The sequence below is a fragment of the Drosophila albomicans genome, chromosome 4 (genome assembly GCF_009650485.2).
Source record: "Drosophila albomicans strain 15112-1751.03 chromosome 4, ASM965048v2, whole genome shotgun sequence".
NCBI lineage: Eukaryota > Metazoa > Arthropoda > Insecta > Diptera > Drosophilidae > Drosophila > Drosophila albomicans.
In genome coordinates this window covers 1,475,378-1,493,231 of record NC_047630.2, presented here as the reverse complement: position 1 = coordinate 1,493,231, position 17,854 = coordinate 1,475,378, and the positions used below count along the sequence as shown (strand labels likewise).

The following is a 17,854-nucleotide window of genomic DNA, read 5'->3' as shown; positions in this document are numbered from 1 at the left end:
CGGAGATGCCTCCTTTTACCTGTTACATACATTTCCTGCCGGCACAAAGTTATAATACCCTTCTACCCTATGGGTAGCGGGTATAAAAGAATATTAAACTATTAATAACTTTGGCCGCATAGAGGGTTATGTGCAAAATGATGGCTCAGACGTCTCTCTGGTGTGAGAATCCATATTCCGACACATTTACAATCTTGAAGAGATGAGTTGCGTATGCAGGTCAGACTTCTACGAATGTTATTACAGACTGTTCATACACATCAGTCTCTCACTCTGCTTAACCAGCAATGATCTTGGAAGACAGTACGGATTCTTTTTTTTGAGGCCTACTATGCTGGTGGCATCATTTAACAGTCCTCGTTTCTTAGTAGACCCTTTTGGTTTTAAGGCATTTTTAACTAAACATAGGGCTTAATATGTGTATATTAATTATTATATTAAACAAGTAAGAAAGCTACAGTCGAGTGTACTCGACTGTGAAATACCCGCTACCCATTTTGAATAAAAGCAATATATTTTGCGGTATTATTCTCAAAATATACCAAATATACTGTAAAATCCTAAAAATATACCAACTGGTATATGTGGTATATCGATATAGTACCGCATTCAAAATATACCATAGACGGCACAATATACCAGATTATCAGCCAAAGCAACTAAGACCCCTAGTAAGTAGGCGTTTTTGCCCATTTTTCTTTATTAACTTCGACAATTTTTATCTGATCGCAACCAAATTTTTAGGAATCATAACTACTAACTCTAGCTTTAAAATTACTCTTGTTATTAGATTTTTATACCCGCTACCCATAGGGTAGCATTATAAGGGCATTATAACTTTGTGCCGGCCCATACAAAAGTATTTCTTAAATAACTTCGACAATTTTTATCTGATCGCAACTAAATTTTCAGGAATCACAATAACTATATTTAGTACTGTATATATATGTACAATATACATATATATGTACGACTTTACCTTTAAAATTACGCTTGTTATTCGATTTTTGTCAATTTGCCGGGCGGAAGTGGTCGTGGAAAATATTTGAAACAAACTTGATCTGCATGCAAACATAACAAATGCTGTCGAAAAAATTATTAATTATAGCTCTATCATTTATAGTCTCTCGTATCTAGGTGTTTATACGAACAGACGGCAGTCAGACGGACAGACGGGTATAGCTAGATCGTCTCAGCTGTTGACGCAGATCAAGAATATATGTATATACTTTATAGGGTCGGAGATGCCTCCTTCTACCTGTTACATACATTTCCTGCCGGCACAATTAACAAAAAGGATCTTGCCAGCATTTTATTAATTCGAATATTTAACATTTGTAAAGGTTTCTAATTTATTTACTTTAGTAAGTAAGGCAAAAAGACAATAAAAAAGTTTTAGTTAATTTTTAAAAGTATATATTTTTTTTCTCTTAATCAACTTTATTTCTTGTAAACTAGGTGTTTCATTTGTATACGTTATGCATACGTACATGTCATGATTTATATAGATTATATAATTTTAAATATGATTTAATGAAAAGAATCCTTTGTATACACAGATTTTTTTTTGGTTAAATGAATACAAACAAATACAGTTTATCTAGTTATTAACTTATGTAAATATTATAAAGTTGAGATAATAGAATTAATAATTATTATTAGCTTGAAAGTTATAGATGTAATAATTAGATTATATTTTGCTTGATTCTTAGATCGAGATGAATGTTTTGGTATTCATAGATTTTTATTTTATTTAGGTGATAAATGGAGTGGATACATTATTATGTAAGTACATATATTCGCCGTTGTCATTACTATGTTTTATTTTGTTTATACATATAATATATATATAAAAAGACAACATATATTGAAGAGACACCAAATTAATGAATTAAGTATGAGTAGCGAGTATCTCAAAAACAGCAGTCATTCTATCCAAATATTTACCGTTCATTAAGAGAGAAGCCAAATACGGATTGACTCTATGGAAGGACAAAAACAAAACAGTTGAACTTTATCAAATTCACATACATCATAACTGAAAAGCATCAAGATATTGCTTGCAACTCGATATTGTTTGTATGTAGGCATAATTTAACATAATTTGCGTATATTAGTTCCCGAGATTATGTTCAAATTGTGATAAAAAGTGAAGAGCTGAGATAACTACCCTGAAGAACACGAGAAGTAACTCGTAATGCACGTATTAGTAACAAAATTATTAGATATCTAGCATAACAAATTAATTGGGCATCCAATAAGATTAAGGGAATGATTAACGGAGCCGAAAGCTTTGGTAAAATCTCTTTTTATAAAACCAGTTCTTTCGTTATTAAGGAATTCTTTGATAGCAAACGAGACATACTCGGGCAGATAAGAAATAATGGATCTCCGATTCATAATCCATGATGGTAGGGAGAAATTATTGAACTAAACAGATGTAGCAAATGATTAGTTAAATTTTATTGATGTCGAAGAGAGGTTTGTATATGGTTTATTGCACCCAATGACTTTTCAAGGCCATAAAATGAAGACTTTTTTTTTTAATCTTTAATTTTTTTCAAGGATGTGCTGAAACCTTGGTCGGAGATATTCTCAAGTACGGTTATTGATAGTAGATTTTACTCATTTTCAAATGTAATCAAGAAAAGTACATTTCAAACATATGACTTTTGTAACAATACAATATATTATATAACACATATATTGGAGAGTTTAAATGTCAGTTGAAGTTTGAAAAGTGGACCCAATGGGTAAAAACTGATTTTGTAATTTAACAATTCAAACTAATAACTATGTGTGTTCTGAATAAACTCAGTTAAATTTAAAACTAAAAAATATTCTTGTTTAATAATATACATTACCAACTACTTTGACAATTGTTCATAAATTTTGCATCAGACAATTCAAATTTGAATGGAAACAAGTAAGAAAGTTACAGGTCGAGTGTACTCGACTGTGAGATACCCGCTACCCATGTTGAATAAAAGAAATATATTTCGCGGTATTATTCTCAAAATATACCAAATGTACTGCAAAAATACTAAAAATATACCAAATGGTATATGTGGTATAACGATATAGTACCGCATTTAAAATATACCATAGATGGCACAATATACCAGATTGTCAGCCAAAGCAACTAAGACCCCTAGTAAGTAGGCGGTTTTGCCCATACAAAAGTATTTCTTTAAAAACTTCGACAATTTTTATCTGATCTCAACAAAATTTTTAGGAATCATAACTACTATAGTTATTATTGTATATACCAAAATTCGTAACTCTAGCTTTAAAATTACGCTTGTTATTCGATGTTTTTGATTTGCGGGGGCGGAAGGGGGCGTGGCAAAAATTTGAAACAAACTTGATCTGCGTGCAAACATAACAAATGCTGTCGAAAATTATAGCTCTATCTCTTATAGTCTCTGAGATCCAGGTGTTCATACGGACAGACGGACAGACACACAGACGGACAGACGGACATGGCTAGATCGTCTCGGCTGTTGACCCTGATCAAGAATATATATACTTTATAGGGTCGGAGTGACTCCTTCTACCTGTTACATACATTTCCTGTCGGCACAAAGTTATAATACCCTTCTACCCTATGGGTAGCGGGTATAAAAAGATAACATATATGTAATTTGAAACACATTTCAATAAATTGTTATAAATAAAATATAATATTCTAAAAGAATAATAAGAATAATCATGTAATAGAATAAGAACATATACTTTACATAAACTTTGAGGATAGGATAATATGATTATTTAGTCAGGAAATATTTCTGAGTAATTGACTTTATGCTGAATGAATGACTCCCTAACATTAATGTAATGAACGAAATAATTTTTTTTTTTGTATGTGAAAGGTAAAAATTATTGGCAAATTATTTTGTGAAATTCTGGAAACAGCTACAAAAATAGTGTCACTTATATAAATAATTAATTTTATAGTATTGTTGTTATTAAATTAAAACAGTTTACAATGTTTATGTATACAGTTGATCGATCGCATATTATAGAGGCACTTTTGTTAATGAGTTCTACTTGTACATTCCAAAATCATTTAATCCATTCAATTATCAACGTATTAATTTTTAATACATTCAAATACGTACACAAAATTAGTAAATTTTCAAGATTTTTGTTATGTGTGACACACTTGTTAAACTGTTCGATGTTTCCAATGAACTCATGTCCAAAATAATATAATTTTGACAGACGGAAGATATCATGGTTACGAAAGTCCAGAATAAGATCCAAAAAGTACTGCAAGAAACAAAGAAATTAGTTTAAGTAAATTTTCATTGATATGAGTGTTGATATATACAAACATGCCTATTAATATTTGCAGTTGAAATGAAATACATAGGTAACACATGGTCTAATTAAGAAAAAAAAGCTACAGTCGAATGTGCTCTACTGTGAAATGCCGCTACACATTTTGAATAAAAGCAAATCAGTGCGGAAATATTCTTAATAAGCAAGGAAGAGGGCTACAATCGAGTGTACTCGTCCGTAAAATACCCGCTACCCATTTTAATTTAAAGAAAAATAGTGCGGTAATAATTTCAAAATTTACAAAATTAATATTTCATACTAATACTAAAAATATACCACAAGCTATTTGAGGTATATTGATACAGTACTATATTCAAAAACAACTAATTGTTGTTCATAATAATGAAATTATAAGACCAAAATTTCAGGAATCATAAAAACTAGAGTTAAGAATAACATTTTCTTATTTTTAAAATTGTTTCAGTTAATGTTTTTTTCACTGTAAAGTCGCGACAAATCCGTCAAAGAATTACCCATATATATTATAAAGTGCATTTTGAATGACTTACTCTTAAGGACAGCCGCATTCGTCAACAACCATTTTTGGCAAATCACGTTTAATTATACCCTCGTCGCCATAGTAGATCAACGACATGCTCGAGAACTTGACAGGAGCACAACAGGGTTTCATTCCATTTAACAGTCCCATTTTTCGATATTCTTCTATGAAATGCGTATGAAATGTTTGAAATGTATCCGGAGTTCGAAAAGGCCCAGTGCATTCGCCACGGCAATAATTTGCAAAATACCCACGGGGTGCGATGATCCAATCGTCCCATCCAAGCGCCTTAAACGATACATAAAACGATTCCTTACAGCATTGTCCACTAGTGGTACCACCACAATCCAAAGCACGTCTTCTCACACGTCTCGGTCTTGTTGGCTCGGTATGAAGCACAAGGAAAGGGCGATTCGGATTTACGTTATTCACCGATTTCATATTTTTTGAAGCTGCTTGGATGGACGACGACCTTGGGAACAAGTGCAATGAATATTGGCTTCCACATCCCGTGCAGTCAATCAACAGACGCAAATTTCTATTCTTGTGATCGCTGTACCACTCCCTAATTGTTTCGGTCATGTCAAAACGTTGCCAACCCAAATTGTCGGTTACAACTTCAAATGACGCCCGGAATAAGAAAGCTTGATCAACTACCTAGTATCAGAATCATAAATTAACATTGTTATTATTGAATAAATAAAATTGCATACCTTTTCTGTGATATTAATGTTATCAGTCATACGGAATACCCATATTTTAATTCGTTCGCGAGGCACACTTCCACTTCCAATGTAATGGTTCTTCTTTTTTCCCTTTATTTCAAATAATTTTTGTATTTGAAAATTAATTCCTGGTGATGTTGCATCCTTGCCATTACGGTGTTTCTCAATTCGTAAATGCATTTGCGCACTTCGAATAGATAGCTTTTGATTTGGTGTCCATGTTTTTTGTGGAGAAAACTCAACTATACGATATTGATGATATTGTGTTCCTGCAGCAAACAACATATATATCAGTAGATTTTAGTACTAGCGGTTGACATTGTTCAATATGCACGAAAGTCAATTTTTATACCCACTACCCATAGGGTAGAAGCGTATTATAACTTTGTACCGGCAGGAAATGTATGTAACAGCTAGAATGAGCCCTCTCTGAACCTATAAAGCATATATATTTTTGATCAGCATCAATAGCCGAGACGATCTAGCCATGTCCGTCTGTCTGTCTGTGCGTCTGTCCGTATGAACACCTAGATCTCAGAGACTATAAGAGATAGAGCTATAATCGACAGTATTTGTTATGTTTGCACACAGATCAAGTTTGTTTCAAATTTTGGCCGCCCCCGAAAATCAAAAAAATCAAATAACAAGCGTAATTTTAAAGCTACTGCTGCATATTTTTATGTATATAATAATAACTATAGTATTTATGAGTCCTGAAAATTTGATTGCCTTCAGATAAAAATTGTGGAAGGTATTAAAGAAATACTTTTGTATGGGCAAAAACGCCTTCTTACAAGGGCTCTTAGTTGCTTTGGCCGACAATCTGGTACATTGTGCCGTCTATGGTATATTTTGAAGGTGGCATTACATTGATATACCAAATACACCATTATAGTATATTTTTAGTATTTTTTGTAGTATTTTTGCTTTTATTCAAAATGGGTAGCGACTCTAGCTTGTTCTTTATATTCCCATTATGAGTAAACGGATGCACAACTCTATCTATAAATTATATTTATTTGATTTCGATGATAAATCTCCCGATTTACTAACAGAACTATTCACAGTAAAAGTATAGAGGATAAACAATATATAACACAAGTGGTGCCAGCAGAAAAAGCAGAAGCCATGCCCGTCTGTCTGTATGAAGATAAATCTTAGAGACTATATGAGATAGGCCTAAAGTTTCTTATTGACGACATTTATTATTATTGAAGGCAGTACACATTCGATTTAGATTTTAGCCTACCTATCCTCAAAAAGCGATTTTTATACCCGCTACCCATAGGGTAGAAGGGTATTATAACTTTGTGCCAACAGGAAATGTATGTAACAGGTAGAAGGAGGCATCTCCGACCCTATAAAGTATATATATTCTTGATCAGCGTCAACAGCCGAGTCGATCTTGCCATGTCCGTCTGTGTGTCTGTCCGTCTGTCCGTATGAACACCTAGATCTCAGAGACTATAAGAGATAGAGCTATAATCGACAGTATTTGTTATGTTTGCACGCAGATCAAGTTTGTTTCAAATTTTTGCCACGCCCATTTCCGCCCCCGCAAATCAAAAAAATCGAATAACAAGCGGAATTTTAAAGCTAGAATTGCGAATTTTGGTATATACAATAATAACTCTAGTAGTTATGATTCCTGAGAATTTGGTTGCGAGCAGATAAAAATTTTGGAAGTTATTAAAGAAATACTTTTGTATGGGCAAAAACGCCTACTTACTAGGGGTCTTAGTTGCTTTGGCTGACAATCTGGTATATTGTGCCGTGTATGGTATATTTTGAATGTGGTACTACACCGATATACCACATATAGCATTTGGTATATTTTTAGTATTTTTGCAGTATATTTGTATATTTTGGGAATAATACCGCAACATATATTGCTTTTATTTAAAATGGGTAGCGGGTATCTCACAGTCGAGTGTACTCGACTGTAGCTTTCTTACTTGTTGTACATGTCATAATAACTACATCCTTTATGATAAAATTAACAAAGCCATAGAATTTTGGAAGACAATTTAATATTTTATATCTATGGCATATATAAATTAATGTAAAAATATTATTTGTTATTTTTCGGTATATTAATTTAGTATACATTAACGAAAATATATTACAGCTTTCGTTTTGTTTTTATTAAAAATCGGAATTGGTTATTCCATAATTAATTGAAGTTAAGAATTGGTGCTTTAGGTTGAAAATATGTAATTTATTTTTTGATAGAATTAAAGTGTAACAAATTTGTGTATATTTAGTGATAATGTGGTATATGCAAAATTCTAGTTCAATTCAAAACTCAAACAAATTTAAAATTGTTTTCACCTTTTTTGTGTCTGGTGTACTTGCTTCACACTTTAGAACAATAGTAAAAGTACTTCACGTACACTGTCTAAGCTAAACACTCAGACAGTAGGTATATAATACTTCGCCGCTTATTCACACTCGTTGACAGTCAGCAGGGAATTGGGGCTAGGTTGTGAGAAGGGGTTATGCCTCAGGCCAGAAGCAAGAGGCCGTATACTTGATGAGTCCGAACAGTGGTATGTACGTTACTTCCGTGTGAAATTGCAGTTGAGTTTAAAACTCATTCAGCATTGTACAACTTCCAGCCCTCTTTCAATAATTTACACCAGCTTCTGTTCACTACACTACTACGCATTGCGTTGTATATGCTAAAAGTATTATTTCTCTAATCTCCTTCCATTGTATGCAGTAGCAGACATAAACCCCACAAATGACTCATCAAAACTGACTCACACATACATACTGTTTCTGTATTAGTAGTAGCAGTAAGAATTATTGTTTTCTACCTAAATATATATTTAGGTCTATTTAAGCTAGAACGGGTGCTTAGGTAGCAGTAGCTGCTACAGTCGTGTGTGCTCGACTGTGAGATACCCGCTACCCATTTTGAATAAAGGCAAATCATTGCTAGATCAAGAATATATATACTCGTACTTTATAGGGTCGGAGATGCCTTCTAACATACCTTTCCTTCCGGCACAAAGTTATAATACCCTTCTACCCTATGGGTAACGGAAAACACTCGTCAAACATTTTCGTGGCGGCAATTCGTTCCGTAATTTCCAAAAAAAAATAAATAAAGGGCATCGATACTATGATACTGGAATGAATGTGACAACTAGATCTACCGTTCACGCAGTTTCACAATTTAAGTTGCAAGCTCTTCGCATTTGCCAGTCAGTCAGAATACAGAATGTTTCTTTTTTATTTGGAGTTGCACTGAAAAAACACGATTTCGCGCATGTGGTAACAACGCGTTAGGAACGAATTTTAATAGATTATTTGCTCTTTCATTTACAACACTAAGGCGGGAAATTAGAACTATTAGTTAATATTGAAGTCTTCAATGTGAAAACTATATCTAACGTTTAGACAGTCTTACAATTAAAATTGCAACCCCTAAGCATTTGCCAGTTATTCAGGATACAGAATGTTACATAGTAGATGTATTTGGATTTATATATTAATATGATTTTATTCCTTACCTTCCTCTGCAAATGTGATAATCTCTTGAGTGTTACCAAAGAAGTCTTCGCGCTCAAATCCAAGTGCATCTTGATCAGGTATATCCATAGGTATAGACTCGTGAATCATATTTTCCTCTTCATAATTGGTATAATACTGTGTGGGAGCGTTGTTATTAGTATTTGCATTAAGATCCTTCAGTTTTGAATGTATTTGTTCTCCGTTGTTGATATTACGATAATACATTGGATCATGCTGTTGTTGATAGTTCGCGTTATCCGAGTTAGTGTTAACACTATCACTACTACGATGTATATCTAAAAGATATGTTGATTTATTGTAAGCATTTGCCCTTTGATTCCTCTTTTTATTTTGCCTATTTCGCCACTCCTTAGAGTCTGATTTTATTCCTATTAAAGTTCTTGGATTATGTGGAACCCAATTCGATGATTTGGAATTTCTGCGATGTGTTTGTTTGGCATCATTTTTATAACTGTAGTCATTGATCATCACTAAATTTCGCAGTTTCGGCGGCTTTTTATTGATTACTCGACTGCTTCCACTAATCTGAAATGTGTCATCATGCGCAATGTTAAGGCCACCATCCGCTCGATAAATCGTCTCCCAGATAAATTGTTTCGGCAAAGGATGCGATACATTTGGCTTCTGACTGAGTCCAAGTTTGCTGAGTATCTGTCGTTTTATTGACTCCAAACGCACACGATCGCTGAGCATAATATTGTTAATATGATGATGGTCATTATTATTATTATCATGATTATTTTTATAGTAAATATAATTATTATTATTATTATTATTATTATTATTATTATTATTATTATTTATTATTATTATTATTATTATTATTATTATTATTATTATTATTATTATTATTATTATTATTATTATTATTATTATTATTATTATTATTATTATTATTATTATTATTATTATTATTATTATTATTATTATTATTTTTATTATTGTTGGTATTGAGGTTGTAGTGATCATCAGGTTTCTTATGGATACGACTCATTTTTACCTTGTTGAAGTCATTGTTATTGTACATGTTATTGTTATTGTTATTGTTATTGTTGTAGTCTATGTGAGGGTTATCTGTGTAAATGTGACAATTGTAAAGTGTGATGTAATGTAAAATTATGTAAGTTAACAGTTATACCTATGCAGCGGCATATTTGTATATGTATATTTCCTTTCATCTTGGTTCGAAAAGAAAAATACAGATTGTTCAAACACAGTTACACTATTTTATGAAAATCTTTTCTGAATTTCATGTTGTAAAAAGCTTTTGAACTATGCGAGCCAGTTAGAAAATGAAAGTGTGATGTTTAAAGTATAAACATACCAAACAAGTGAGAAAACCAACTTTATTATTCTTTAATATGTACATATGTACTTTTCAATATGAGTTTGCAAAAATCACAACAGTTCTTTGCCCAATGCGTTTTCTCTTTTATTGTTTTGTAATATTTTAAACTAACAAATTAATTTTAAATCCAATATTATTAATGGTAATTAATGAGAATTAATAAGTAATTTCTCAAAATAAAAATAGTTTTATTTTATTCATTTTCATTCAATGGAGTGAATAAAAACAGATGATTGTCATATTTTCGATTCTGAAAATACCTACTAATTTTAAAGTAGTTTATATACAATTAATATTCTGAAAGCTAAATTAAAATAATTTTCAAACATATTTCGGTGGGTTTCTTTCGACTAAGGAAACAAAATTTTTCTGTATTGGGAATTGTATGTATGTGTTTGAATGTTTGTATGAGTCCTAATGAACACAAATTCTTTTTGTAGATTAAATATCCAGAAATTTGTGTATCGACAATTCAAATGTTTGGTTTGTAAACCAATAGTTTTCCATATTTAATATTTTTGTGTATTTTCTTGTGTAAAATTCAAATTATAAAAAAGTACAATATTTATGTAAATCTATTTTTTTAGTTTCTGTTGACTTTATTAAATTATTTAAGATTAATTATAGCGGTCTACTCTCTTCCTCCGTATAAAAGAGATTCACGACATATATTTGAAGAATTGTGTTTTTTTTTGTGCTGGAAAATGGCGAGTCGAAGGTGGTAACTGTGAAATACCTTCTATCTATTTTTACTGAATATGAAAACTAAACTGCCCAATATTGTCTGCTCTAATACTTATAGAAAAGAATAGTAAATAAATAGCATTGCAAGTTTATGTAGAACATACATATCGGGTGTGTAACAGAAATCAAAACCAACCAGATCCCAACTTAAAGCCAAAATTGTGAGATTTAAGGTACCGGAGAGCCCAAATAATGGTTTTTAAATCTTCATCAACTCTGCACGTAAATATGAACAGTAACGCCAATTGGGTTTTATGACACCTAAAGTTAGGTTGTGATTGGAACTTGATTGGTTTTGATATCTGCGGGACCTTTGAAAAATTTGATCTAGGATCGTAAATTACTTCACGTACAAGGTGTAATTCGATGGATATGATAATAATCCGATGAAATGAAATAACTAACGAGCACTAGCCACTTACCTTTATCTGCGTAAATGTTTGCCATCTCAAGTTGACATAGCGTACATGCTTTTTGCACGATTGCAAGATTCGAGACATAGCCACCACTGTTCACATTGATTGTATTGCAATTGATTAGTTTTACTTCCAGCCAGAAGAGTCCAATTAACAGCCAAACAAAATTTGCACGATTCCGGTTTGCCTTAAAGCAATGCCGTGGCAAAGTGTCTATAGAATGCACATGGGAGTGCGATAATGTCCACGAGTACATGAATTCACTGAGGGCTGACATAGATCCAGGCATATTCTCAGAAGTAGCCTTGGATAGACTAAAGTTTGGAGGCATATTGCTTTGGCAGCATCGAATATCACATCGTTTATTAGGTTGCTGCTGCCTTTTTCGATTGTGGCTTGCTGTTTGCTTGCTGTTGCCAATGTTATTGTTATTATTGTTGTGCCTACGTCTTCTACGCCTTCGCTTACGCCTTCGTTGTCGTTTACGGTTGTTGCAAAACATTTTGCATAAATTGTTCGACTTTAACTGCTGATCATTGGCAATATCATAGCACATATGTACATGTCGACATTGCTCTTTCAATTCCTTTCGGAGATCTAAGCACTGAGGATTGGCACTGTTACTAACACTCGGTGATGTCTTCCATACACTGTGTAAGCGTCTTATAATTGCTACTCCTAGCGGATTCTTTTTTTTACGATGCAGCAGCAAGACGCTTTCTAATATCCTTATGATTTGAACTAACCAATGATATATAATTGACAGGACTATTGCTGGAATTACGCTTAGACTGCCGTTCCACTTTTTGTGTAAAGGCTTTAGTGTAGTAGGTGATGAACGGCGGAGATTGCTGCAGCACAAGTTGATACTCAATTCGCTGCTGCAATAGCAGCAGCAACAAGATATGACAGTGCAACATCCCTGACGGCAACAGAAGCATGAACAATTGAAATAACATTTGCTACTGATATTGCAGCTACTGCTGGTGGCAGTTCGGCATCCAAATGGAGCCAGTTGTTGTGGTACAAAGTCAAACACCATTTTTTTATTGAGCCGCCACTACATCATTTAGGCACTTTTCAATTTTTTTTCCAATGATTTGCACACGCTTCATATAGCTCGTAAAGGCACTTCGATGATTTTATCAATGGCTGCAAGTACATTTAAAATATGAACATATTTGTGAACAATTAAAAATAATAATACTTTTTCATAAATGTACAACAGTAAGTAAAAAAGCTATAGGAAACTGCTCGGCTGTACAAACTCGCAATCGATTTAAAACAAGTTAGAAAGCTACAGTCGAGTGTGCTCGACTGTGAGATACCCGCTACCCATTTTGAATTAAAGCAAAATATTGCGGTATTATTTTCAAAATATACAAAAAAAAAACTACAAAAATTACTAAAAATATACCAAATGGTATATTTGGTATATCAATACCACATTCAAAATATACCATAGACGGCACAATGTACCAGATTGTCGGCCAAAGCAACTAAGATCCCTAGTAAGTAGGCGTTTTTGCCCATCCAAAAGTATTTCTTTAATCATTTTTATTTGATTGCAATCAAATTTTCAGGAATCATAAATACTATAGTTATTATTGTATACACCAAAATTCGTAGCTCTGGCTCTACACTTATTATTCGATTTTTTTGATTTTCGGGGGCGGGAGGGGGCGTGACAAAAATTTGAAACAAACTTGATCTGTGTGCAAACATAACAAATGCTGTCAAAAAAAATTATAGCTCCATCTCCTATTTTCTCTGAGATCTTTGTGTTCATACGGATGGACAGACGGACATGGCTAGATCGTCTCGGCTTTTGACGCTGATATAAGGTCGGAGATGCCTCCTTCTACCTATTACATACATTTCCTGTCGGCACAAAGTTATAATACCCTTCTACCCTATGGGTAGCGGGTATAAAAACCCCAAAATATAGCGGTATTATTCTTAAAATCTACCAAATCATTATACCAAAGGCTTCTTAAATAACTTATACAATTTTTATCTGATCGGAAACCAAATTTCGGATATCGACACATACCCCCACTTTGGCAAGGGCATCGCGATCTCATCGACGACCTAGTGGCTTGGGATCCAATAGATACACACGATCACAGATGCATTCAGTCACTCTATTGCTCTACAGGTCAACCTTGGACTTGATCACATCAGAGTTATTTATATATTATACATATATTTTCATACGGACAAACAGATAAACATACCTATTTTGTCTTAACCATACTTAATCAGAGGTTAATCTTACTATTGTAATTCCTGATACCGCAAAATCCCAGATGCAGGCTTTTCATAACATAATGGCCATAAGGAGGCATCTCTGGCCCTATAAACTATATATGTATATATATATATTCTTGATTAGTGCCAACAGCCGAGACTATCTGGTATATTTTGAGATACATACAATAATAATTACAATAGTTGTGGCCTCTCAAAATTTGGTTGCGATCAGATACAAATTGTTAAATAAGCAACAGGGCAAGTCCCGGGTACATAATTAAAAAAAAAACAAGTAAGAAAGCTACAGTCGAGTGTGCTCCACTGTGAGATACCCGCTTCCCATTTTGAATAAAATCGAAGTATTGCGGTATTATTCTCAAAATATACCGAAAAAATACTATAAAATACTACATATGCACCAAATGATATATTTGGTATATCAATATAGTACCACATTCAAAATATACCATAGACTACAATATACCAGATTGTCAGCCAAAGCAACTAAGACCCTTAGTATGTAGGAGTTTTTGCTATACAGAAGTATTTCTTTAATAACTTCGACAATTTTTATCTAAAAACAATCACAATTACTATAGTTATTATTGCATATATTCGCGACTCTAGCTTTGAAATTACGCATTTTTTCAATTTTTAACGATTTGCGGTGGCGAAATGGGCGTGTCAAAAATTGAAAACACACTTTGTCTGCGGCTAGATCGATATCGGCACAAAGTAATAATGCCCTTCTATCCTATGGGTAGCGAGTATGAAAAATGAACCCTGATTTGCAAATTTTCTATTTTATCAGATAGCCTCAAAACGTTTTCCCTTTTTTTGTCAAGTAACATCAACATTTCGGTTGTAATTGTTATTTGGAGTGGTCGATACACACCACATTTTTTATAATAAAATTTTATTTTAACTACAAAAATTTAACAATATATTTTTAGACTTCAGTAGGTTCCCCTATGTCGTATATCGTCGTATGAAGGCAAGTTATCTCTATTTTGCCACTCGGGCGAAGCTGTGAGCCAAGCTAGCTAGTATACAAATATTTGCATTAATTTCTTAGTCTTAATTTCAGTTCTTCATACTTGGCACTTGTCACGACATATGACGTAAGTATTTATATACTTATAGATAACCACATAAAAAATCTGTAACTACTGCCAGTCAAAAAGATGCGACGAGACGACGCCAACTAAACAAACACGACAAAATACAAAGTACAAGTATCTGCAATGGGTCGGGATGCTTTAAAGGTCATGAAAGAAAAGCAAAGCAATGGCAATCCCGGTTCATAACTCAATAGTGTTCAGGCTAAGGCTATAGAGCCACCCTCTTACCGAACTTTTTATACTCGTACGCATAACATAGGGTAAAAGAGTATTATTACTTTGTACAAATACTTGTAAATACATATAGTTACATATGTATGTATATATATACATACATACATATATAGCTTAAGGATACCTTAGCTATCTACATATATCATAGAAATATTAAGTCTTGGGAAAAGAGTGGTTAACTACATAAAATTTGTACATATGAATACGTACATCCAACTATCTACAAATGTAAAATAACATAAACATAATTGTAACCTTAATTGAAAAAGATTCATACAAAATCAAGACATCAAATTTATATACATACATGTTATTTGTAAAAAATTGATTCAACTACTCTTGCTATGGTATATTGCTATTATATTTATATGGTTATGTCGAGGCCGAATCCTCTAATTTACATTATCAGGCAAAATGTGCCACAAAGTTTTGAGTGGCTTGTGAATAATATTGTTAGTTATTAAATCTATAAAATGGTAAATAATTATTTTGCTTGTAAATATTTATTTGACGATTTAAATATTAAATTTTTTATACATTTATCTCACTGTTTTCGTTACAGTTTCGTAATTTTAACCAGTATTTAATTTTCACACACACCTATGCGATTTCGCGTTTATTCAGCTCGGCGTTAACGGACTAAATGAAAATAAAATAACGAAATGCGCAAACAAATAAACGAACAGTCAGTCACCACTCGATTAGCATCTGATATGCATAGTTAAGCCCTATTTCCAAACTTTTTATATTCTACTAATTAATGCTGAGTAATTTCTCTTACATATTTTCATCTTCTATTATATACTTTAATCTTTTACAAACATTTTTTTTCGATTTCCTAATTTTGCGTATAAAATAAGATATTTTTGACATAGATATCAGCTGACCGTCATGGCACCGTGACAAAAGCTTTTTGCTGTGTATGTACCCAACTAAGTGCTAAGCTAAATCAAAATATATGGTTACACAGAAATTGTCCAATTTATAAAATGTAATTTTTCATCAATGTTTTTTTTTTATTACAATGGAGTAGTGTGATTGAAGTATTAATTATGAATAATACTGCTTTGAAACCGTTTCGAAGTTCATATTGCCACTGTAAAAATTAAAATGGTAATGAAAACGAATGTTATGTATCGAAATGTTATGCTATCAAATATCATTATCACCACTGGAAAATTGCCATTCACTGCGAAAACTAACACAATGACGACACAAGTGAATGGTAATGTTTCAATGGCGGTAATTTAAAAACCAACAATTTATTCTTTCATTAACCGTAATATTTAAATATGAAAGAAGATACAGAAATAAATGACTTTAATTGTAGCCCAAATAAATTTATATATTCTTCAAATTCAATGGATTTATATTATAATTATATTTCTCGGGAAAATACAGATGTTTCAATATGAAGTTGATAGTGGTGGTAATTAATTTTGAAGAGCTAAACTAAAAGATGTGTGATTGCATTTATCATTTTGAGTAGTTCCCTGCATACATCTCAAACAAGCTAAAACTTTGTTATAAGCCATGGAGTTGAAGTCATAGTCACAAATACTCTGAGCCCCATAATGTGCGGGTGAGTTTCTGTCATTGTGTTAGTGGCTTGAGGAATTACGGTTCGCTGCTTCATTTCCTATAAATATATATGATCACTCACACGAGTGCACGTGAAGCACATAAAAACATACATGCATATGTATACGCATAAGTATACCACAATATACCACTAATGTATAGACAAACTTCTATATATACATACATACATATGTAGGTATTGTATATATATAGATACTGTTTCAGCAATATGTGCTAAATATTTACTTTGATCAATTATTAAATCTAATGAAGTTAACATACTTTTCGAATAATATATCAAATTGATTTCATTTTCACTACTCTCAGACTCCAGACTCTATTATTGTTTCTAGATATAAAATTCATACTTTAACATATGGATGTTAAGAATTTTTTTCTTACTATGTAAGTATTTTAGTATACATTATTGAATTATTATTTTCTATGCCAAAAACTATATGTTGCTTGTCTTTAAAATACACTATCTATCCTATACACTATACTATTTCTATTAAATTATTTACATTAAGGAATTTCTTTGTAGAGGTATTATTAGGAAATAATACATTTTTTCTTCATCTGATTTTGATTGACATTTACATATATTTTCATCTCTAAGCTCATAATATTGCGTATTAATATGTACCAAACTTAGTGAGAATATAATACATAATAATATAATAATAACATACTAAAGAGTGTTTGGAATGATAACGACCATACGAGTACTAAAGCAGTAACAACATCAGCAGAAAAAGCAACAGTCAAAGACAATATAAAAAAAAAAAAAAAAAAAAAGAAACGGCAGAAAAGCTGTCTCGGTTGGCTTGTAGACCGTGAAAAGCCACGAGCCACGATTGAAATACCGAATTTCATACCGAAAACATATGAATACTATACTGATTGTAAAAACGAAAGACCCAGTGCTATAGAAACTCATACAACTCGTACAAATTCCAATGCATATTGTACCATTATTTACATACATAACAGACCAGAATATTTTTAAAACATAAACTTGTGTTTTATTTATTTACTAAAAAAAACTA

At 32.4% G+C, this 17,854-nt stretch overlaps 2 protein-coding genes across 4 annotated transcripts in view; one reads left to right on the top strand and one right to left on the bottom strand.

The window, feature by feature from the left end:
• Positions 1 to 1,416: 1,416 nt before the first annotated feature.
• LOC117573126 (inhibin beta chain) lies at positions 1,417 to 15,955 on the bottom strand. The gene is made up of 7 exons (XM_052006288.1): positions 15,825 to 15,955; positions 11,623 to 12,768; positions 10,031 to 10,182; positions 9,087 to 9,831; positions 5,557 to 5,837; positions 4,854 to 5,500; positions 1,417 to 4,272 (listed from the first exon to the last, which is right to left on the bottom strand). Exons 2-6 carry the CDS (start codon positions 12,656 to 12,658, stop codon positions 4,856 to 4,858), a joined length of 2,859 nt encoding a protein of 952 aa, XP_051862248.1. The 5' UTR covers positions 12,659 to 12,768; positions 15,825 to 15,955; the 3' UTR covers positions 1,417 to 4,272; positions 4,854 to 4,855.
• Positions 15,887 to 17,854, top strand: part of LOC117573221 (paired box protein Pax-6) — a 37,868-nt gene continuing 35,900 nt past the window's right edge. For 2 of the 3 annotated variants that reach the window (XM_052006239.1, XM_052006237.1), the window contains exon 1: positions 15,923 to 15,944. In XM_052006239.1, the coding sequence (XP_051862199.1) occupies positions 15,938 to 15,944 (7 nt within the window). In that variant the 5' untranslated portion in view covers positions 15,923 to 15,937. Of the gene's footprint in view, positions 15,945 to 17,854 lie in introns of all 3 variants that reach the window. The other variant, XM_052006240.1, reaches the window with a different exon arrangement.

Coding starts and splice junctions, on each gene's coding strand:
- LOC117573126 (XM_052006288.1), bottom strand. CDS start 12,658: ATGGTGTTTGACTTTGTACCACAACAACTGGCTCCATTTGGATGCCGA. Junction 10,183..11,622: donor AAACATTTACGCAGATAAAG/GTAAGTGGCTAG, acceptor ACATTTACACAG/ATAACCCTCACATAGACTAC. Junction 5,838..9,086: donor TATCACATTTGCAGAGGAAG/GTAAGGAATAAA, acceptor TGTTTGCTGCAG/GAACACAATATCATCAATAT.